This window comes from Sciurus carolinensis, chromosome 3 (assembly GCF_902686445.1).
Source record: "Sciurus carolinensis chromosome 3, mSciCar1.2, whole genome shotgun sequence".
NCBI lineage: Eukaryota > Metazoa > Chordata > Mammalia > Rodentia > Sciuridae > Sciurus > Sciurus carolinensis.
The window spans coordinates 65,383,292-65,406,473 of NC_062215.1; the positions used below are offsets into that span (position 1 = coordinate 65,383,292).

At 53.0% G+C, this 23,182-nt stretch overlaps 1 protein-coding gene across 9 annotated transcripts in view; it reads right to left on the bottom strand.

The window, feature by feature from the left end:
• Ksr1 (kinase suppressor of ras 1) overlaps positions 1 to 23,182 on the bottom strand; it is a 145,904-nt gene that overhangs the window by 17,212 nt on the left and 105,510 nt on the right. For 6 of the 9 annotated variants that reach the window (XM_047543352.1, XM_047543356.1, XM_047543354.1 and 3 more), the window contains 12 exons: positions 19,057 to 19,516; positions 16,625 to 16,629; positions 14,342 to 14,402; positions 12,279 to 12,362; positions 11,118 to 11,179; positions 10,912 to 11,018; positions 9,156 to 9,324; positions 6,865 to 6,906; positions 4,611 to 4,665; positions 3,824 to 3,872; positions 2,702 to 3,081; positions 703 to 799 (listed from right to left, as the gene is read on the bottom strand). In XM_047543352.1, the coding sequence (XP_047399308.1) occupies positions 703 to 799; positions 2,702 to 3,081; positions 3,824 to 3,872; positions 4,611 to 4,665; positions 6,865 to 6,906; positions 9,156 to 9,324; positions 10,912 to 11,018; positions 11,118 to 11,179; positions 12,279 to 12,362; positions 14,342 to 14,402; positions 16,625 to 16,629; positions 19,057 to 19,516 (1,571 nt within the window). The remainder of the gene's footprint in view (positions 1 to 702; positions 800 to 2,701; positions 3,082 to 3,823; positions 3,873 to 4,610; positions 4,666 to 6,864; positions 6,907 to 9,155; positions 9,325 to 10,911; positions 11,019 to 11,117; positions 11,180 to 12,278; positions 12,363 to 14,341; positions 14,403 to 16,624; positions 16,630 to 19,056; positions 19,517 to 23,182) is intronic. The other 3 variants (XM_047543353.1, XM_047543355.1, XM_047543359.1) reach the window with 1 other exon arrangement.

Consider the following 23,182-nt stretch of genomic DNA (forward strand, 5'->3'; position numbering starts at 1 on the left):
AAGAAAGCTTTCAGCATAAATGGAGGAGGAGGAAGAGGAAGTCCCAACCATCAGTTTTCTAATTTTTATTTGGGCCTGTCTGTTGCTAAAGAAAGCAGCCAATGCACTTTACTTTCACTTTTAATGAATTACTTTTTAAAAATGATGAAAGAAAGGAAAAGAGCTGCCTGAGTTGAGCCTGGGGACCCGCCCCTCCCCCTGGGGGAACTTGGATTTGGAAACTTTAAGGCAGAAAGTGTGGGTCTTTTTGTGTCCTAGAAGTTAAATCCCAGCCCCCAACCCCCATCCCATCACCAATCCTAATAGACCTTCACCAAACACCTCGCCCTGTGCCAAATGCTGTCTGCACAGAGGACTGCATTTCATTCTTGCACAGATCCAGTGAGGGATGTTGTGCTGATATCCCCATTTCACAAGGCTCACAGAGGCTAAACCACCTGCCCAAGGTCACACAGCTGGTGTGAACAGGAGCCAAACTGTCTTCAGAACAGAACCGAGTCCCTTCCCAACTACTTCAATTCTATCAATGCCGACACCAAGTGAATAGCTCTGACTGAGGGAAGAAGGGCCCCCACCTTGGGAGTTCCAGCTAGGAGAAACAGCACCACAGACCACCCTGGCACAGGCAGAGATAGCAGGAGGAAGGCCAGGAGCTCTGTGACCAGCTGGAAATCCACCCTCCAGCAGCCGATGCCCCTTTACCTTGATGATCTCCTGAGCAATCTGCCTCGTCTTGTTGATGTCCAGAGATGTCTTAGGGTCCCTCACAAATGAGTGCAATGTCCGCCCCTTGCAGAAGCTGTCGAGGGTGGTGGGGTGGGTCAGAGGTCTGGGACCGAGGCAGCCTGACCCCACCCTGTGGAGCTGTGGGGGAACAGAGCCCACCTGCCTCCGCAGGACTCAGCACCCCTCAACACACATGGCCTTCATTAAGCCCGACACCAACCCCGCTGGGCAGGACTGCAGGTGCACGCATGCACACGCTCACACGCTCCCTGAGGCCTGTCGCGGCCCAAGGAAACGGTCACCAGGCTCCCAGGGATCCAGGGCAGCCAGCCCATCCTCAGCAGGAAGGCAGGACCACAACCATGAGAACTCAAAAGGGGAAGAACGGGGCCTTTTAGGGACACAAGAGGCCACCTGAAGGCTCTGAGGTTCACAGTGAAGATTCTCATTATTGCTCTTATTATTTTTAGGTTTCAGAGCTTTTTTTCTTTTTTTTTTTTTTTCTTAATAAAGGAATGTACAACTAGGGAAAAGGCAGTGGGACAGCCGTCGGGGGCACCAGAGTGATAACTGGAAAAGCAGCTGTGTCTGGGCCTCCACCCTGGCGACTCCTGAGACCCAGGGTGAGGAAGGACCCACAGAGAAGCTGCGGTTCATTCCGCTGTCCCAGGGAGAAGCTGGTTCATACCATCGTAGGGAAAGGGACTGGGTTTTAGGAGCAGTCTCTTGGAGACAAGATTCTTGGAGTCCAAAAGACTCTGCAAACTGGGCAGGGTGCAGCGATGTCGACGGCTCCTTCTCTGGCTTCCGTCTCCCTTAGCACATTCTACAACATGCTGAGTGGTTGATAATTGATATTTTGCTGCTTCTCTAGGTGCATCCCCTTCCACTGACTCCAATCTCTTATGGAACTGAGAGAAGGAAGGAAGGATGGATGAATGAACGACGGGATGGCAGCAGCAGGTGTCCCTGGGGACTGTCACCTGGTGTGACCACAGCCAGGCTCCCTAGGCATCAGGCTGTCCTGCTTTGGTTGGAATTTCATGTCCCTGGTGAGGGGTCCCTAAGTGATCAAATACTGCTCAGGAGGCCTCTGTGGCGGTTACTTAGATCTGACAGAAGCAAAATGGAAATTTTTAATTTGTTCATTACATTGTTGCTGTTTTTTCAAAGCACAGGGTCCAGGTATGGGAAATGTCGGTAGAATGTTACTGAGGGATCTCTTGGTCTGATAGAAACAGTGTGATGCTTAGGTTCTTCTGGAAACTTCTATGTATATTTCAGAATTTCTCTAGGGACCTCATATTGCTTTTCCTGATTTTAAGGTTAATTAATTTCTTAAATGCTGTGGACAAAACTGTTCCAGTGTTACAGCCCTGTTGCTCTAGGGAGGGGACATGCCTGTGGGCACAGGATACCCGTGGGCACTTCCTGGTGTAGAAATGGGTGAAACACATCAAAATGGCAGGGGCTGGGGTGTGGCCCAGGAGTTGAGCACTTGCCTAGCATGCACGAGGCCCTGGGTTCCATCCCCAGCACACCAATGAATAGAGAAAGAAAAGTGGACCTCAGAACTCCAACCAAGTGAGGAAAGCAAGGTATGAGCCAGCATGACCTTTCCTGTGTATTTTTATAAAGGAAAAATCCTGAGCGCAGGCCAGCTCCTTTGTTTTAACAGAAGGTGTGCTGATGTTCCTCCATCTTTGGGGATTAGTGCCCAGCTGGGGGGAGGGCAGGTGACCAGCTTTCACCTTGTACCTTTTATGGAAGGATGGAATTTTTTCTCTCCTCGGAGAGGTATCAGCTCATTTATTTTTGTAAAGACACTGGGGCTACGTGAGTGGGGATTTATTCCTGTTGTTGTTCTCTTCTTTATGCCTCTACTTAAAACCCCCACACCTCCTATGCAAATAGCAGGGTTCCCGGGGAAGGGGAGGCTGGGCTGATGCGAGAACCAGAGCCTGGGGCTGCTCACCTGGTGATGATGGCCAGGTGGGGGGGGTTCATGCAGGCCCCCATGAAGAGCACCACGTTCTCATGCCGCGTCTGCCTGTAATTCATCACCTCCTTCTTGAAGAGCTTCAGGTGGTCCTGGTTGTGGCCATCCATCTCCAGCAGGCGAATAGCCACCTCGCCATGCCAGCGGCCACGGTGCACCCGTCCCCAGCGGCCCTGCCCGATGGGCTCACCCAGCTCCACCTGCTCGAAGGGGATGTCCCACTCCTGCAGGTACACACTGGTCTGGCTGGCCTTTCGAGAGATGGGGCCCCGCCAGGGCCGGCGGGAGCTTGGCAAGTCATCCACCTCGTCCTCGTCATCTTCGGCCTCTGACTTTCCAGCCTCTGGCTCCTCTGCCTGAAAGTGAAGTAGGAACAAATAGAGAGGGGACCAGGTCCAGGTGCTCTCCTCTCTGTCCTTGAGTCCCCACCAGGTGGGGGAGGAGAGGCACGGGGTCAGGAGGGCCAGGGTCTGGCCACCACTCTGCTCTGTTCTGCTGGGGACAGTGACAGGTCATTTATTATCACTGGGCCTCAGTGTCTTCATCCACTAAATGCAGTTGCTGACCACGTGATCCCCAGGACCTTCATCCTACCTAGGTTCCAAGATTTACCTGTGAGCAACGTCTAATTTGTTTGGGAAGGCCCTGATGTCCCTGGCAGGGAAGGACGTCACTGCGCCCCCTTCTGGCGTTCTCCTGTGTGAACGTGGAGTTCCTGACTGCCTGGGCCAGCAAGCTGCACTGCCTGGCAGGGATCCAGGCCAGTTTGCACTTCAGTTCAGTGGACAAGACAGTGGTTCCTGACAATCAGAATCACTTGGTGAGCTCTGACACCTCAAGACGTCTAACCCCTCCCAGACTGACCGAGTTCGGGGCTCTGGACAGGGAGTGGGGGACCTTGAGACCTCAGAGCTTATTCCAGTGAGCCTCCAGAACAGAAGAGCAAATGACAGCCTGTTTAGGGCATGCTTCATCGTCCTCCCCCGCACCTGCTGCAGGGGGCACCTGGGGACCTTGCCAGGAGGCACCACCTGCTCTCCCCCCACAGTCCTCCATGACCCGAGGAGAAAGCAGCGTCCGTCTGTGGGTCTCACCTACCTCCACCTCGGGAACCTCCAACACATCTGCTTTTGGTGGGTCGTCGAGCCTAAGGTAAGACGGGCCTTGTTAAGGAGGTTCTGGGCTGAGCAGGGGACTCCCAGGTGAGGCCTGAGACAAAAGGCCACCAGGCAGGCCTGGACCTTCACTGCAACCCACCCATTGGTTGGATGCTGTGGTGACAGGCAGAGGCTGGGGACCAGGGGCACCCATTCTTGGCCTCAGCCTTCTCTCCAGCCTGACTTGAGGGTGGAGGGAGGTGACAGAGGTTGGGGGGTGGGCAGGAACCAACAAGGCCCCTTCGGCTGTGTCACTGCCACACACAGGTTCAGAGTACACATAGGAAGGACTTAGAATCCATTAGCTGTCACTTTGTCCTCCATGTGACCTTATGGAGCTTAGTGGCCCTGAGCTGGCAGTGCCTTCAGGTGACACCTACTGCAATGTTGGCTTCACTGGGCTAGGACATGGGAGGCGATGGGAGTCGGTGCCGACACAGCCCGCCTGGGGGAAAGGACACCCAATGGGAGCTATTTTCAGTAGGTGTCTCTGACTTCGAGTGCCCTTTGTCCACCCTCCTGGGTCACACGCAGCCCCACCCAACGCTAACTGCGCTGATAGAAGGTAAATAAAATACGGGTGAAATAGCCCGAGTTCTCCATCTGTCCAGCTTGGGGGTGTGGCGTTGTCCAGGAAGGGAGGGTCAGAGATTTCAGGGTGGGGGTTGAGGATTGGGGTGCAGCCTCAGGAAAGAGAAGAGAGACTCAGAAAGAGAAGGGACACATACCGGGCACTGTCGGCCGTGTCAGGGAGCGGAGCTGCGGGCGGAAAGGCTGAAATGTCTGGAGGAAATGAAAAACAAACAGGGGTGAGACTACTTTTCCATGCCTCAGACACCAGCCTGAAGCCAGGGACGCTGATGTTCCCCGAGTGGCTGCCACTGTCCTGCAGGCCACTTCCCCCAGGACCAACTTGTATTCATCCCTCAAACCTGACACAGACTCAGCCTCTAATGTTGAGCTCCATCCTGGGAAGGGACTCTGGTGGATGAAGAAGGTGACGCCTCAGTGAGCACCGGTCCCTGTGACCAACCGCACCCTACATGCAAGTGGAAAGGCTAACTGGACCGCTGTGGGCTGGGGTGGGCGGCCAGAGCCACCTCTGTAGAGGGGTCTCCTGTTTGAGGCAGAGCCAGTCACCAGGACTGTTCAAAAGCAGGGTACTTCTTCACTTGATGGCAGAACCTGTGGGCACCTTAGCGACACCTGGTGTTGGGAATTTCCAGAGCAAAGGCCCCACCTCCTCGGCTTCCAGGGTTGGATCAGCAGGGGCTCTCAGGCAGAAGGAAAGTCACCACTACATGACGGGGGCCCAACCTGGGCAACTGAGGCTGACCCTGGGTCTGGGGTGTTCCCAACTGTAGCCCCAGAAGAGATGGGTCCCAACTGGGGACCAAAGAGCTACACAGAGTCCATGATCCCAGGGCTGGTGTGGGCTCCCTGCTGCTCCCTCTTTTCAGCAAAAAGACTGCCTAAGAAAGGCAGTGGCTCAAGCTGTCAGCAGCCCCGTTCCTGCCCTGGACAAAGACCTCCCTGCTCAGCCATGAGACATCCCCTGACCACACTCTAGGTCTCTTCCAAAGTTACCTCTGAAGGTCAGAGGAACCAGACATGAGCATCTCTGGGCCCTCAAGACTTGGAGAAGCTGACAGAAGCTGCAGGCCTTCTTATCAGGGCAACGGCACACGTACGCCTAGCAGCCTGTGCAATCGGGGCCCTGGACCTCAGAAGCCTCGGCCAGCACCTCCCTGGACATCACCACATCACATCTGCAGCCCGCCAGGGGCAGCCTGCGGTTTCCACCACCCACCCAACCTAGACTGAGTGTTCCCATAGATAGTACATGCCTGAGGGGTGGATTGGGAGATTAGGGGAGAAACAGCCCAGGTTGGAGGCAAACATCTCTGAAGGCTCATACTTTTCCTTAAAAGTTAAGAATGCTGTGCATTCTGCTCCAAAACATGTTCACTTTTTGCTTTCGTAAGTATTTCCTTCCCCTGCCCTTGACATCTCCCGGGCAAAATGGATGCTTCTAGAAGAATAATGTTTTCCCAATTTGGGGGCACTCCCCTGGACACGTCCGAGAGCTAGCAATCAGGCAGGATCTGGGGAGGCAGTGTGGGGGACAACAAAATCAGATACAAAACCGTAAGAGGCAGCTCAACTGTTCAGAGCGAGCCTACGGGGGCTGATCCCAGAGTCCTGACCACTGTTGGCCTGCAAATACCCAAGCAGAACCACGTGGATGAGAACTCACAAGCTCTTCAGGTCAATCCTCAATGAAGCCAAGATGGGGAACAAAAAAATCCTGGAATAACTGAAACACTGTGACTTCAAGACTGTCTTATTTAACTCCAAGAATAAACAACCAGTTACAGACAGACCCACCATGCTTGCTGCCTTCAGCTAGAGGGAAAAAAGTCCTGGTATTATAAAATACTTAGGGGCAGAATATGGTCAGATGCAAACGCTGGCACACAGGTCAATCCAACGCGAGGGTGTGCCAAACAATTTTTGTGAAGGGAAAATGAATGGATTGTCTTATTTGGGCCTGGCAATAAGGCAGTTCCGATGGTGGCCAGCAGATGGCACTGTGTGGCAAGGCTCAGAAAGGTGAGGCCGGCTGAATGGAGGAAGGGTTTCCTTTCTGTAAAACATAGTGTTTCCCTCTCATTGTGTAGGGGAGGACATGGTGACAGATGCTCATGCGGCATCAGCAACGAAGCCCTCTCCTCTCATTGCTTCTGCTACCTCCTGGCAGGGTGACCTTTAACAAGCAGCCTGAAGTCTATGTGCAAGAGGCTGGAGCGGATGGTTCCAGGGTCCCTCCCAGCAAGGCACTGTCCATCCAAAGGGCCCACCTCTTGGACACTTGCCCCCTTGCCCAGCCATGATGGGCTCAAGTACCCAGGGAGAGGGTCATGTGGGCTGGACAGGGGGTCTCAGCAGGGGTCAGTTAGTGGAACCATGCACAGGACTCACCTGGAAAGATAAACTGCTGTCTATGATGAATGAAGTAGGCAGCTTTAAACAGAAGAGGAGGTGAGTCACACACAGAACAGCAAACGCAGCAAGGGAGGAGGGGGCACACGGCTCGGGAGACAGAACTGGTTAATGGGCTAGGACAGCCCTGCCCCGCTTGCCCCACCCCAGGTGGGCCTGGCAAGGACAGGCTGAGCCATGCACGAAGGAGGAAAGGAGTTGGGAGGAAATGGGTGCTGGCAGGAGCCCCAGGGTACAGGGCTCCCCATGGAGGACTGGGGTTCCAGGGCCTTGCTCCAGAGCCGAGTCCAGCAATCTGCTCTGGGAAAAAGCAAGGGCCCCTACTGCTCTGGAAAATGCAGGTGAGCCCAGGAGGGCAGACAGCACTGAGGAAAAGTGGTGGCTCTGAGAAAGTTTTAACTGTGTCACATGCAGGAGAATGGCCTCCTGCCCTCCAGTCCACCTTGACCCAGGGAGGGCTTCAACCTCCTCCCCTGGTTTCCCACAAGGATCTCTCTTAAGGGAGGCACTGGGTTCTGGAATCTGACAAGGAATCATTCCTTTTGTTTTGTTTTGTACTTTGGAGTCTATGTTGCCAGAGCTGGCCTTGAACTCCTGGGTTCCAGAGATTCTCTCCATCTCAGCCTCCTGAGTTGCTGGAATGACCGCTGTGTGCCATCGCCACCTTAAAACAACTTCTAACTTCAATTCTGCCCTGAGGCTCTGGGACCTTGGGAGTTGATTAACATCTCTAGCTGCCTCACTGGAAAAGGAGGCTAACCTTTCCCAGGGTCACCCTCGCTCCTACGCAGCCTGGAGCAGGTGGATGGCAGGAGTTCCAGTTCCTTCCCCAGGTTAACTACTATCCCAGCCCCTCCCCAGAGGGGTTGATGGTCTAATAAGATCTCAGAACAAGAAGAGTCGAGGCCCCTGGGGGACAAAGGCCCCACATAGGAGACAATGAGGGCCCAGGCCCCTAGGGGACATCAGTGAAAGTCTACAGGGTTTCAGAAAAGGGAATTTTTTCTGGGGCTATTGTCTTTCAAACAGACCCTTCCTTTTAGGAAAAGCCAAAGTAGGTGGTTTTAAAAAGGGACAATTTCAGAGAATAATGACAGAGTAGAACGGGAGAGGAGGTTAATCAAAGGGGCCATGCTCCACTGCAGAAGGGTGGGGCGTGCTGGGAGGAGGTGTTCCTGTCAGGAGATACCCAGCCACATGCATATTAAGGCAAAGAAACAAGCAAATGAGAAAGAGCCCTAAAAATCTGTCTCACCACCCCCAAGGGAAGTTCCCAGGACCCTGGTGAGATGGACCCAGGAAGTCACCCGGCTGTGTGTAGCCCCAGGGTATCTCCTGGCACAGAGAGAGCTGCACCTCTGTGACCCCAGCTTGGAACTGGTGGGACCATGATGGGGGTATGGCTGGACCCCTCAGTGCAGGAGGGCAGAGGCCCTGCATTTGGGCCTGGAGCAAACAGGAGCGTCACAGCCCACCCCTCTTCCTATGGGACTGCAAATGAGACCGAGGACAAGGAGCTGCCAGGGAAGCCAGGAAAGCAGTTTAGTTCCAACAGGGGTGAACGGGCTTTGCTCTGTCACTCAGAGAGGTAGGACGCCCAGGCTGGCCTGCTGGCAGCTGAGGGCAGGAGAGGCCGCTTCCTGCAGACCTGGGCATTCAGGGCTGTGCGTCGCACTAGAGGTCAGGCCTGGCTCAGGCCCACTCCACCAGCACTCCTGTGCGGACTCGGTGTTCTCATCTGTACCATGGGTACCGCTTAACTCTAACTTGACATGGTTTCCTTGTTTTATGAGAAAGGAGTGAGGGATCTCCTTTGGGTAGCTGGCCCGAATCATGGAATGTGTAGGTGTCAGGCCCAAAAGCTCTGTCCTAGGCTTTCTGGCTCACTATGCTGCCTGCTATGCCAACTGGGGGCCCAGAAGCCAGCCCTGAATGGGTGACAATGCTCAGCAAAAGCCACCATAAGCACAGGAGGACAGTGTGGGGATTATGCCAAGGACACACAGTCTGCTGTGTGTCAGGGGACTTGGGCTTGGCCCTGGTTCCTATGGACTGTAAAACTCAGGGCAACCATGCCTCTCTGAACCTCTGTGTCCCCATCTATAAAATGGGTGCAGTGACCTCACTGACCTGACCTACTGTCCTTGAGGTAAGCACTGCACAGACACCAGCCCTCAGTGATGGCAGTGTTCGACCTTGAACCTGCAGGGGGGGAGAGGGACCCTCTGAATGCATCCCTGAGAATCCGCAGAAGCCCAGAGGTGTGGTACCTGGGAAGTTGAACCTGCTGTCCCGCTGGCCAGGTGAAGGGTTGGGGGGTGTGGTGGCGCTGGATGGGTTGGACGATGTCGGGAAGGGTGCCGGCGAGGAGGGCGTGGAGGATGTGGTGGAGGAGGGGTTGCTGCTGGAGTCCAGGGGGTTCATGGCTGGAGGGTGCTCCTGTGGGACCAGAACACGGGAATAGGTGGGGCTCAACTGCCCTGCCCAGCTGCCCCCCACCTTCCCACTGCAAAGGAGGCCCTTCGGGTACCGCCCTCCAGCAGTAACATTTTCCAGGTCTGATATTTGGGGAAGGCTGCATGTAGAGACCCTGCTCTCGAAGGATCCTGTTCATCTTTCTTATTTCAGCTCCAACATACTTTCCTCCCAGAAGCCCCTGCTGGACCCTGGCTGGACCTGCTCCTCTTCGAGTCCCGCCCACAGCTCCCAGCAGCTCTCCCTCAGGGCACTGCAACTACAGTTCCTCAACTGCAGATGTCCTCAGGCAGTCTGCTGGCCCATCTCTCCCAGCCCAGTGCCTGCCTGCCTCTGAATTGGGTACACAGTAGGTTCTTTTTTAAATGAATTAAATCTAGACTCTGACAAATGTTTACGCAGCATCTGCTATGTGCCATGCACTCTCCTAGAAGTAGGAAGAAAATGAGGAATGTCTTTGCAGACTTTGTCCCTAGAGTACTGGGAACTCTCAGTCCAGATACAGCTACAAAACCCCGAGAGAAGCAACAACCCGGGCTGGTGCTACCAGCCATCCTGGAGTGTCAAGAACTCCAGAGCTGGAATGAAGCTTCCAGAAGATGGCCACAGGAGCTGGTTTATTGGGTCAGGGCTGGTCCACACAGTTGTCCTAACTTAAATGTTCATGTCATTCCCTTCACACCCAAAAGCAAGTGGGGGCTCAAGGTGACTAATCAGCAGCCCTGGCTGACCAGTGCTTCCTGGACACCAGTGCCTCAGAGGGTGGGAGAGAGTTGCTCAAACAGGGCCAAGTGCCAAGTTGGACATGTGTCCTCGGCAGGCCCTGGAGGCTAGGAATGCACAGTGCACTCTGGAGCCCACCAAAGCTGATGCAGTGGGCCCCTGCTGGTCAGGAAAGGAAGGAGCTGTGGGTTTCTGCTGAACTCTGACCAAGTACTAAGCTGTGTGGTCCTTGAAGAAGCAGTTAGCTCGTGAGGGTGGGACCATCTAACGGGACCCGTGCCTCTACCAAAGAGGCCAGAGGCACACACCTCCTTTCCACCATGTGAAGACCTGGCAAGAAGGCACACGGGCTCTCGGAGGACCCTGGGCTCAGTTTCCCCATTGATGAAATCAGTATGTGCCCTTTGGAGCTATTTCTTTTAACTTCATTTTATTTATTTATTTTATTTTTATGTGGTGCTGAGGTTTGAACACGGTGCCTCACACGTTCTAGGCAAGCGCTCCACCACTGAGTCACAACTGTGGCCCCCTTTGGAGTTATTTTAAGAGTCAAACGAATCACTGATGGAAAAGTACCTGGCACATAGTAAGCGCTCAGGAAATGTTGGCTCAGAGGAGGAGAAAGGGCGTGGGAACCAAAGTTGCACAACCACCATGTGGATAGAACGAGGAGCCTGCTGAGAGGCCAGGACAGGATCCCTGATGGCAATGGCTTCCACAGGTCCCCAGGCCCGGGAGAGTTCCATCCTGCGTTCCCACCGAGCCTCCACTGGGGGGCACTGTACAGGAAGGCAAGGACGGCCCTCCCACCTGAAGCAAGGACCATACCTTTTTGGTCAGCGCCTTGGGGAGGGTTCCAAAATGGGGTTCGGCTGCTCTGTCCACAGGGTTGTTGATGTCCGAGGGGACGGATTCTGTCCGTCGGAGCGTTGTTACTATTTGAAATGGGAGGAATCCCGTTAGCAGGGTGCACATCACGCTAAGGAAGGTTCACCCCATACCCAAGGGCAGAGGGGAGAGGGCGGGGCACTCACTTGGGAGGAAGGATATTCTACAGGCCGGGGCTTCTTTTGTGCACTTGTTGTGACACTTCAACCTGATAAAGGAGGCAAAAGTAGGCGCTGGGAGGGCCGTGAGCATCAGCTGAGCAGCTTTGGAGCGCTCAACCACAACTGCCTCAGTTTCCACAACGTCTCAGCAAACATTAACTCCAAACACTGTTCCACCTTAGTAGCAGCCACTGTCTGCTCACATGCTGTGTTCTGCAGTCACCTACCCATTCCTTGAGGCCCGGCAGGCTGCATCACACCCTCTGTGACTCACTGCAGGTCACGCATGTATTTCTTCCATCTAAAGAGGAGACCTGCCACCCACCTTCAGAAAACTGAGGCAAATCTGAACTTACAAAACACAAATGAGGAGAATGTATGCATTACCCAAGAGCCCAGGGGGTCCCAAGTGCAGTCCCTGGGCACAAGCCCCTGCTGAGCAGCCTGAGGGTCAGCCCCAGGCTCAGCAATGAAAACTGCTGGTGGCTTCTTTAGGTTCTGCAGGTTGCATTCAGCCCCAGTGTTCTCATCAATAAAGTGGGCTGATAGCTGGTGCCCTACCAACTTCACACTGCTGCAGCAGGGCAGTGTGGAGGCTGGGGTCATTTGCGGCTCTCCATGCTGAACGGAAGCTGGAAGTCCCCCATTTAAAGCCAAGGATAGGGAACAGTGTGGGTTAAGTCATCTGTCATCAGCTGTCCACTTGTCCTTCTTTCCCATAGAAACTACAATGCGCTGAGAAAATAAAGCTGGTTTTGTACAGAATCTAACTTCTCCCTCTCCCCATTCAGAAGCCAACACTGTTTTCACCATTGCCTGCCCATCTCCCACTCCTCGTGTGCCAAGGCATAAGGCCGAACTTCAGAACTCCTTTCAGTTCCCAGAACAGGCCCTGCTTCCCTCCCTGCCTTTGCATTCCTTCTCCCCTGGTCTACCTGCTAAATTTCTATTCATCCTCCAGAGCCCACTGCAAATACCCGCTTCCTGCAGGAGCGCCTCATGCCACCTCCCCTAGGCTGGTTGCTGCATGGGCCTACGGGCAGCAGGTTGGGAGGACTCTTGAACTCGGCCTTGACCCTAGGCCACGGAGGAAGTGATGGGCTGCTCCTAAACGCCAAGCATTTGCTCCTCCCCCTCGGCCTTCACCTGCAGTGCTTGCACTTCACTCCAAACATCATGCTCTTCTGGCACACGTGGCAGACCTGCGACAGCCAGGACTTGGTGGAGAACCTGCAAGGGGTGGACACAGAACGGGGCCCAGGGGAACTGAGACTCTTGGCTGAATCCCAGAGCCCCAGGACATCTCTCCCAGGGGCCACCGCTTCCCGAGGTATGTAGGTTTCCCAGCCACAAAGTCATCACTGTCCACCAAGCTGGTGTGGTTACTGGTACCAAATTTGGCAACAGCAATCAAAATCACCAAAGGGCAACCCCTTTGACTCAGCAATTCGAGTCCCAGAACTTTACCAACAGATCATATCCCAAGTGTCAAATCGGCAAGGCGTCTCTGCAGTATGAATATTGCAGGAAGACTAGACATGACCTGTGTCCATCACCAGTGACTGACCAAAGCAAGGTCCAGCCATACAAAAGAACACTGCAGTCAGAAAATAAAACTAGGAAATACTTTGTGCAAATATAAAATGAGCTCCAAGTAACACCATCCAGTAATAAAACTAAGGTACAGTATTGATACGATTCCATTTATACCGAGTTCAAGCACAGGAAAAAACTAATCTATGATGGGAGACAGGAGTAGTAATCGTTCAGTGGTGACATTATCAATTGGGAAGAGCCAAAGCAAACTTTTTGGTGTGCTTGAAAGTACTAATACTGCATCTGCATGGTCTAAACAGGGTCTATACACATAAATTCACACGTGCATTTTGCTCTAAATAAATTCTGTAATTTTAAAAAGGAAAAAGCAAAGTATAAAACAGTGCATATAGTATATAGTTATGTATATATATATTATTGTGTGGAATAAAAAGCAAAAAAACAAATATACATATTTGATAGTTATAAAAACAATCTAGGAGGTAGATACATAAGAAATCAGGGATCCAGGAACAGGGATGAGGGAGGACTTTTCTACTTTTTTAAACCTTTTAAATTTTGAACACGGGAATGCCTTTTCAGTCCCAAGTCTAAAACATTGAAAAACAAAGGTAGCCTGGTAGGGTTGGAGCAGGTAGTGTCCTCCAGAAAGACACTAGGCCAGCCTGCAGTTTGGAAGACCTAAGAGCAGATAGACCTTAGCTTTAGAGGAATGTGAGTAGCACCATAAATGCAGTGTGTCCTCGAACGTCACCTCACTTGATCACTATGACCACACCCGAGAGTTAGGCAGGCCCAGGATTCTTAGTACACAGGCCAGAAGCCAGCTTGGACAGGTAGGTGACGGGCCTGACCTCCCAGCCCACGGGTGTCCTGTACCCTCCTGCCAAGGCTATGGGTGTGGGCGTTCCAGCTCTGACAAGGCTCCAAGCAGAGGTCCCTGGACTCGAGCTCTGTCTCGCTGGCAGCGTGACCTCAGACATGCTGCTTGACCCTGGGGACCTGTAGCTGCCCTCTGGGATATGATAGGCCCTGGCAAGTGGCAGTGTCCTTAACAGCATTCCCTATCACGCTTACAACAGCTGAAACAGGGACAGCCAGAGCCTGGGTGTCCCAAGACACTGTCCCGCTGGCCATCCAGGGGCAATGAGACACTACCCAGGCCTCTGGGGCCAGCACACACCACCTCAGGAGTGTTGAGGCCAAGACCTCTGCACTGTCCACATCATGGCCCGTATCAGCCGCCTTCTACACGTAGGAGCGCCAGCTACCAAAAGTTTAAAATCCAGAGGAGGAGGAGTGGGAACATGGATTTTCTGCAACCTCCACAGAGCTCCCAAAGTGAGGTCAGCCTACGACCTCACGACACAGAAGTGGGCAGAAGAGGCTCTTGGCTCCTCCTTCCCATGACTTGAACCTATTTATCCTGGGACCCATGTCTTGGGAAGGGGAGAGTGAGGAAGAGACACAAGGAGGGGCAGGTGAGGGCCCAGCAAGCCCACATGGCTGGTGACAAGGTTTATGTCACTAAAGGCGATGGGCAGGCAAGCTAGAGGCAAAGAACCCTAGGCCAGGACAGATGCCCCAGTAAGCAGGGCTCCCAGCCCCTCTGGTCCCAGCCCAGCTCTGTACCCCTCCCCACCTGGACTCACCTATGTGTCACTGAGAGGCCGATGTCCCTTCGTACCATCTGTGGGGATCCATGTGGGAGATCTGCAGGGAAAGAGGCCAGGTTGGGCAAGCTGAGGAAGCTCTGCCTAGGACAGCTTATGCCTGTGACCTTCCAGTTCAGAGATCACAGAACAGAAAGGATGCAAGGATGTCACACAGTAGAGCAGTGCTTCCCTGAACCAAAACCTATCAAGACAGGAGCAGGCAGCTAGGCCAGGGGATGGATGCGACCTCCCTCACACGCGGCTGGTTCTCTAGCAGATGCTCCCACCTGTCTCTGCAGGGCTCAGCCTGCTTGTCCCCGTGGGTTTCTGCTCTGGTGGAGGCAGCCTTGAAGGCAGAAGACAGGGCACAGGTGGAAGTAGAAGCTTGACCTTGACCTTGGTGGTGGGTACAGGGCTAGTTAGCCACGCGGCTCGGCCTGTACCCTTCTTCCAGAAGCACCCAGGAAGCACTCCTGAGAATCACCCTCGCCAGATCTGGACAGGAAGAGCAGGGACAAGATGAAGCTCCCATGTGACCAGGCCCACTGGGGCCCTAGAGTCTGAGGCTCCAGAGACATCTCAGGTACCCTTTTTCCTGGGTGAGAGAGGGTCATAGGCTTTGAGATGTCCCTCTGCTTACCTCCATGGAGGACATGGGGCACCCTCTCCTGATCTGGACTTCCCCTTGGAACCAGTGTTTAAAGCATGATGGTTTTGGGCCATTGAAGGCTGGCCCTGCGCACAGCTGGTGCTGGATCACCTTAAGGTGATCACATATCACCACAAGGGGAAGGGTGGAGATACCGATCCTTCCCACACTAACGGGATTTAATGGGGAGAAAAGGCTGATGACCAGGGTCTCCACGATGCTATCACCCGGAGCTCTCTGGCTTATCGCCACAGGGCTGATGCCTCGCAATTTCCCGAGTCCCTCCACACCCCCATTAGAACCCAAGGCTGTCAAAACACAGGGCTCTAGAAGGGGCTGGTGGCCAGCCTGAGAGACGGACAAGGAGCAACTGAGTTTTCAATTATCTGGCTCTGAACGCAACCTGTGATTTGTACCACTGACCACAGGTGGGGGACAGGGAAGTAAGATGGCACACATGCCAGGCAGCCCTGCTCCTGACCTGGATGGGAATACTGGCTGAATAGCCTTGCTTCTGCAGTTCCCATGTCACCACGGCAACAGGATGACAACAGGGCTTGTGCTGTCCCTGGGACAGGAAACACTGGATGTTTCTCTGAGGCTTTCTTAAGGGTCTGGGGGCTTCTGCGTGTTCCCTGGGACAGGGATGTCCAAGTTCTCTCCTTCCATATGCCCCACCTCCCTGGGGTTCCAGCAGCACTGTCACTGCCAGCTAAATCCCGCCTCCTCCTGGGACCCTGCCTGCCCCCAAGTCTCCTTGGCCAGCTAGGGATGGTGTAAAAAGAAACTGTTCTTTCATTCAAGCAAAACTAGGCATCCCTGCATTTCCACTCAATTAAAAGTGGATGCCAGAGACGCGGCTGCCTCCCTGGCTCTGACTCGTGAGAGGTCCTGCAGCATGTTCGAGATTCTGTTCCAAACCTGGAAATGGAGGGGTGGAGAAAGGGGTCCAGCATTGTCTGGGCTTCCTCCTCCCCTCCCGAGAGGACATCTGTACTCTCCAAGTCAGAGCTGCCTCAAGCAACGTCTCTCTCCTGGAGGGAGGGGTCCTGAGACACCAGCCAGGCTCTGAGGACAGCTCACGTCCACCTAAACCTGGCAGATGGCACCTCCCTCTCCATCACAGCAGCCCAGAGAGCAAGAGTCTGTCAAAGAGGTCACCACAGAGATGGCAGGGTGGAGACAGGATTCATTGCTGGACTGTGTGGACTGTGACACTCAGAGAGGCTGGGCTAAGGCCCAGCTATCATTTTTTTTTGTTCCCATAACTAACTTGGGATTGAGCCCAGGGGTACTCTGCACTGAGCTATATCCCCCAGCACTTTTTTTTTTTTTTTTTTAATTTTGAGACTTAAGTTGCTGAGGCTGGCCTTGAACTTGTGATCCTCCTGCCTCAGCCTCCCAAGTAGCTGGGATGACAGGCATGTGCCACCACACCCAGTTCCCAGGCTCTCATTTTAAGGCCACCTGTCTTATAACTACTTCCTGAAGCGGTTACCAGTGCCAGTGCTTCTGGACTATGGAAGGGCCAGGCAGGCTAAGAGAGGGTCAAAGATATCCACCCCTGATGGGGACAGCACCACAAACATGGACTCCAGGTGGCAGAAGAGATGAAAATGAATCACTCTTACCGAACCTGGAGGAGACAAAAAGGAGAGAGGGGGATTATGTCACCATGCTGGCTCAGCATGTTCCTACAACATTATCCCTAGGGAGAGAGCAGGCAAGGGGCTGGGACAAGGGGCAGAGGCTTGGTTTGGGGCCAGGATGGCTGAGTGACTGTGGGAATTGCTGCATTCTCTGTGGAGACGTGTCCTCAATGGGAAGGGCCGGGAGGGTCCTCCTGGGGATGGTGACCCACCACCTTGTGCTGGTACTCTAATCTGTCAGCTCCTTTAAGCCTCCCTAGCATGGGACAGGCCACCCCAGCTCATAGCTGAGGAACTGAGACTCAAGAGTCTTAAGTCACATGACCCTTAAACTGGGTCAGTCTGCTGGAGAGTTGTGGCTGGCAAAGAGGACAGGAATAACAGCTATGCAGAGCAGAAAGGTAGACCCTGAGAAGGGCCAGGTGGGAATATGCTCTGAGAAATGCCTCTTGTGGGGCTGCCATTGCCCCCAGGGACACGGGAGCTGGGAGGAAGGAAGACATTGCGCCCGCCCTCAGGGCTCGCCAAGGTGGTTTGAGCTCCATGTCAGTGCTGGTTCTAGTGACCTGGGGGAGGTGACTGAGCTCAGAATCTTAGGGATCCTGCACCCTACTGGATCAGAGGAATGGGACCCGAGCTTCCTGCTGCTCTTTTCAGGAGAATGTGAGAAATGCGCAGTGGCTTTAGCTAACTGTCAGGCCCCCTCTGTATGCAACAGTGGTTATCACTGTGCTCCAGGCGCCGGAAGGACAGCCTGTTCAGGAGCAGCACAGGAAACACTTCGTTTCTTCTCCTTGGGTGGCACACTGAAAATCAGCTGAGCTCCCAGGGCCCATCCCAGGCTGGACCCAACATGGCCTGCATTAGGACAGGCAGAACAAGCCCACTCCAGCAAACAGGACTCCATGGCCCAAGACAGATCAGGGCCCAAGGAACCTTCTAGAAAAGGGGTGCTTAGGTCAAGGACAGAAGCCAGGTGCCTCAGCTCTCAGGGATACAAAAAGGTAGGAGGGACCCAAAGAAAATCACCTCCTTTTCCTCTATTCTGCCCACGAAGGCATAAAGACAGAAGCGGTCTTTATAACAGCAAAACAGTGACTGAAAGATCATTCAAAAGAGGACAAGTTGGACTATACATGGAATGATATGGACGAGATTTTTAAAACGAGGTCTGAATTATCACAGCTATGTGTACAACTGACAACCTGCTGGGCTCCTGAAAGGGGAGACGGGCGACTCAGTAAGAATGGTGGGGCTGCACTTTTACCACGCACCCCTAAGAGACAGACGGACACGAGGTCACAGTGCTATTGCACTTTGGATCATGTGACTACCACGTCTTCAAAATACATAGGAAATAAAAATAAATAAATAAAGATATTTGAGTCAAATATTCCAGTTCCCTTCTTCTGGGCACATAGGAGAATTGCATGTTTGGATTTTCTTGTTTGGGAAAGTCATGGATGGCAACAATTTCCAAGAAAAAGAGTACAGTTGTCCCTTGGTATCACAGAGAACTGGCTCAGTACTGACTCCAAGACTCCCTCATGGGTATCAAAATCCACAAATGCCCAATAAAATGATATAGTACTTACTTACAACCTTTGCACTTTGGGGAGGTGGGGTTACTGGGGATTGAACACAGTACCACTAAGCTACATCCCCAGTTCTTATTATTTTTAATTTTGAGACAAGGTCTCACTATGTTGCTGAGACTGGCCTCAAGCTTGTAATCCTCCTGCCTTATTAGCCTCCTGATTTGCTGGTATTACAGGAGTACCATAACACCTGGCTTAACCCATGCATTTTTTTCCTGTATACTTTAAACCATCTCTAGGTTACTTATCATACCTAATACAACTACAAGAAAAAAGTGTGTTCATGTTCAGTACAGACACAACCATCACAGGCTTAATTACATACTACATAACTTATTTTTTTCAAACATTTTCAATCCTGCATTGGTTGGATCCTCAGATGTGCACCTCCTGGATACAGAGATCCAACTGTACTTAACTGTGAGTCCACAACATCTAGAATGCACTCTTCTCTCTGCCGCAGTGGCCAGCAATGTTCCAGATAGTGGTTATTTGGCCTGCCTGTGACCTGGAAGGAGGCTGACACACAATGAACCACTAGCACCAGTGAGAAATAAATGTTTGCTGTTTTAAGCCCTGAGATTTGGGGGCTGTTTGTTACTGCAGCCTAACCCAGCCTACCCTGACTGATACATGCACTATTGCATTTGTGTGTATATGTAAAGAAAGAAATCTAGTGGGCTTCAGCCTGAAGTGCTAAGGTGGTGTGGGGACAGACTGAGAGACACGGGTACCTTTTGCTTTTTAATTCATACGCTTCTCTATTGGTTGATTTTCTCTGTCCTTTCAAAGAAGAAAACCATAGTCCAAACTCACCTCATTGGGGAGACCTCGTCGATGCGGTTCCCCAGCTGAGACTCATGGGACTTGCTCCGGGTAAGCGTGGGGAAGCTGGGAAGCAGCTGAAAGACTTTGCGGCTGGGTGGTGGGGGTGTCCGTGGTGGCTTCAGCTTGGCGTGCCGGCGCAGCTGGGGTGTGGTGGGCGGGGTGATGAAGCTGTGCAGGGCGCGGGGCGTCAGTCGGCCACTGGCGTGCAAGGGGATACAGGTGTCCGAGAGGCCCTCGCCAAGGCCAGGGGCTGGGGAGTCCAGGGCGGGTAGCGCTGACACGGAGATGGAGCGGGGTCCCTGGGCACTGCTGCCCACTCTGCCCAGCTGGGAGCTCCCTGGGGGCCAGGGCAGGCTGGCTGGTGAGAAGGTATCTGCACAAGGCCCCGAACCACTTTCCCGCCGAGCATCCAATGAACTCCAGCCCGAGTCCTCTTTGTGCTCACCTCCTGTGGGCCAAGGAGTTGAGTCACATACGGCTGGGGACAGAAGGGATTTACAGGTGCAACGGCAGGGTCTGGAAAGGTGGACACTCGTCTGAGGTGGCACCAATCCTCAGCAGAAGGCTCCAGCTCCCAGCTTACGTGGCTCTGAGGGCCTCTCACCCCCACAGCACTGCCCACATCAGCCAGTGGACACGAAGCTGCCACTCGCAAGTTAGTCTGCGCTGTGCATAGGGAAACAGGCCCAGAAAGGGAAGGGCTTGCGAAGGGCTCTTACTGTCACATCTGGGGGCAGCAAGCTGGGAAACCCACGCCACTCAGGAAGGGAAGCTGGGGTGTGTGGAGAGTGAGAGAATGCACAATGGTCCCTGCATTCCAGCACTCTGCTGGCGCTGGACGTTAAGGTATGCAAAAAGACACTGCTCCCAAGTGTGAAGAGTCCAGCGGGTGACAGACGTGTAACACAGCGTCTGTGAACTGGGACAGGGACACACAGGACTCTGTGAGGGAGGAGGGCGCACCATCAGCCTGGGGGTGAAGGCTGATCAGGCAGGGAGGAGGTGAGGAAGGTGACCAGGCTGAGGGAACACAAAAAGGCAAGCGAGGACTGTCACCTTCCCATGTAACTGCAGAGCCCTGTGTGCCAAGAGCTCAGGATGAGCCCAGGAGGGGCAAGGGATGAATATGGAGGGATCAGCCCAGCGGGGGTCAGCTCCAGAAGGTGTCTTGCTAAGGACTTCGGGTTTGATCCAGAGGAGATGGGGAGACACTGAAGGGTCAAGGGCAGGGGCAAGAGTCACAAGGTTCTCAGAGAAAGGAGAAGGTACTTCCTTTCCTCTCCTCCACACTGGCAAGTGGAAGGACAGGAGGGGAGCCCTTTCATGATGTGCTCCACCCCTCGTTTCCTGAGGTCCTCCCCACAGTGTTCTCTTCTCCCTGGTGTCCAGGCGAGGTCCCTGTGACTGATTTAGAGAGGCCACGGATGCTGAGCAAGGTCAGACAGCTAAGAAAGTGGGGGGATGGGAGCTGAACCCCTCTATCTTGACTACGCACCACACCCTTCCCACAGTGCTAAGGTGGCTGGACACAGTGGAACAGCATTGGTGGTAACGAGCTCTCCTGTTAGCTCTCAGAGGCGGTCAAGTCTAGCCCGCACGGCCACCTGTGGCATGGGGGTGTGGCTTTCACAATTCATAGGGTTTCTTAGCGCATTTTATTCCCTTTGCAAATTGCCTTCCCCCCACTTCATAGTATGACTTTTTAGTCATGAGTTGACTAGTATCATGATTTAGACATTAGGCATCTCCCAAAATTGCATGTGAGACAATGCAAGAAGGATTAGATGTGAAATGATTGGGTTATGAGAGCCTTAACCTAATCAGTGCATTAATCCCCTGACGGGGATTACTGGGTGGTAACTGAAGACAGGCAGGGTATGGCTGAAGGAAGTGGGTAACTGAGGGCCTGCCTTTGGAGTATTTATTTAATCCTGGTGAGGAGCGTGCACACTTGCTGTCTCTCTCTCTCTTTCCCTCTCTCTCTCTCTCTCTCTCTCTCTCTCTCTCTCTCTCCTTCTCTCCCTCTCCCTGCTTCCTGGTGCCATGTTCTCAGTCACTTTCCTCTGCCACACTCTTCCACCATGATGTTCTGCCTCACATCAGGCCCCAAAGAATAGACTCAGCTGTCTAAGGATCAAGACCTCTGAAACTCTATGAGTCCCAAAATAAACTTGCCCTCCTTAAAATTGTTCTTGTCAGTTCTTTTGGCTATAGCAGTGAAAAAGCTGACTGAAACAACTGGGCAGAACGAGTCAGCCTTTGGGTTCCCATGCTGCTGGCTCCTTTAGAACTGCAGCCGCCATGAACCCTCCAGCCTGTGTGCTGGCCTGGTGGAGGCGCTGGGCATGTGTTTCTTGTTGAGTGGATGAAAAAATAAGTCCCATGAATCTACGCGTAAGTCTGCCACCAAAAGAAACAAGCCCAGTATTCTTCAAATTGCCTACTTAATCACCACCACTTTGGGTCAACTCAGGGATAGTGAGTCTTGAGATGAGTGGCAACACCAGTTGATTGGCTTGAGAATGAGTGGAGTCACTCGATAGAAGAGTTGAGGGATTGATGAGTGACGTCTGCTGTGGACAAAGAAGGGATGAACCAGCAGGAAAGATCATTCTCTACTCACCAGCATAGAGATCTACCCTTCACTCACCTAAGACCAGACACCACAAGGGACATGATACTAACATTTTCCTCCATCACTCCATAGGTCTAATGCTGGAAAGAGCATCTAAGCACAATCCCTTAACCCAGTTCATCTTCACAATAATCCTAAGAGAGAGGGGTTTCTATTACCTATTACTGCCAGTGTAGACAAGGAACCTGAGGCACAGTGTGGTTAAATAAGTGACCAAGATGTGTGAGTCCTAAGAAGCCATGCAGGTGTGTGAGTCCTAAGAAGCCATGCAGAGGGCACTTGGATTTTGTGGTTCATCTTTACTGCAACTAGCCTGCCCTCACCAAGCCCTACTGGGGTGCGCTGCAGATGCTCTGAGTGCATGACCCTATCAAGAGGCATTTCTGGCAGCCTTGCAGGTGCTGGTGAAGTACGGTCACAACTGGGCAGACACAAGACCCTCATCCTGGGCACATGCCAGCCGAGGATGCAGGGGCCTCATAAGATGAGACTGAGTGAAAGAAAGAACCTGGAAAGGTCCCTTCTCCAGGTCCTCTTCCTGGGCACAGTGGACAAAGAACCCTCTAAGGGAGAAACCAGAGTTCAAGGCCCAGCTCTGGCCCATGCCAGGTGTGGGATCCCAGGCACCTCACCACATGACGCCAATGCTCAGATGCTTTGAGCAGCACACCACCTTGGCAGCGGCTGCAGTCACAAGCCTGGCACACAGTAGGTGTTTAAGAAATTAGTGATCCCTATCTTGGCTTCTGGGACAGGCAGACAGCAGCCCTCAGGACTCAAATGGCTCACTACCACTCAACAGTTGGCTCTTCTACAATTCTTTAAAATCCAGGTATCCAGGAGGGAGGGTGATGAGTCACTTCAAAGATCTCAGCTCAGGAGGCAAGTCCTACTCTTCACCACCATTGGCATTTGAGGCTCAATCACTGCTCTGATACAAACTGCTGTGTGTCCCTGACCATGCCCTTTCCCCTCTCGGGGCTCAGTCTCCTCCTCTGTAAAATATGAGGATGAGAATGCTGATCATGTCTCCATCATGTTTATCTCCAGCACCTGCCTGGAGTATCAAGATTTTCTGCATTGAGTGAAACTCTCTACACAGCGCTCTGTGCTCAGAGGAGGCCAGGAAAGAAATCAAATCTTGTCCTCTCTGGGAGCAGGAGGGAAAAAAAAGGAGAATATAAACCTCAGTGCCTTCCTTAAGCCTCAGGCAGCCAGAGATAAGACAGGCGGCTCAGATAATTAAAAACGGGCCTAATTCCATTCATTAGGCTCATTCTAAAGCTTTATCTGTGTGGCAGCAGGAGCGTTAAGTCAGGCATTTGAAGCGGTTTCCAAGGCAAGATTTTAGAAAGCCTGCAAATAATTCCCCAGGACCCCGGCCTAATGCCAGGATTACACACTTTTCCAGGGGCAGCCTTGCGCACGCTCTCAGCTGAAAAGCCCTACAATTTCTCTCATTGTGCTTGGCTCAGGCTA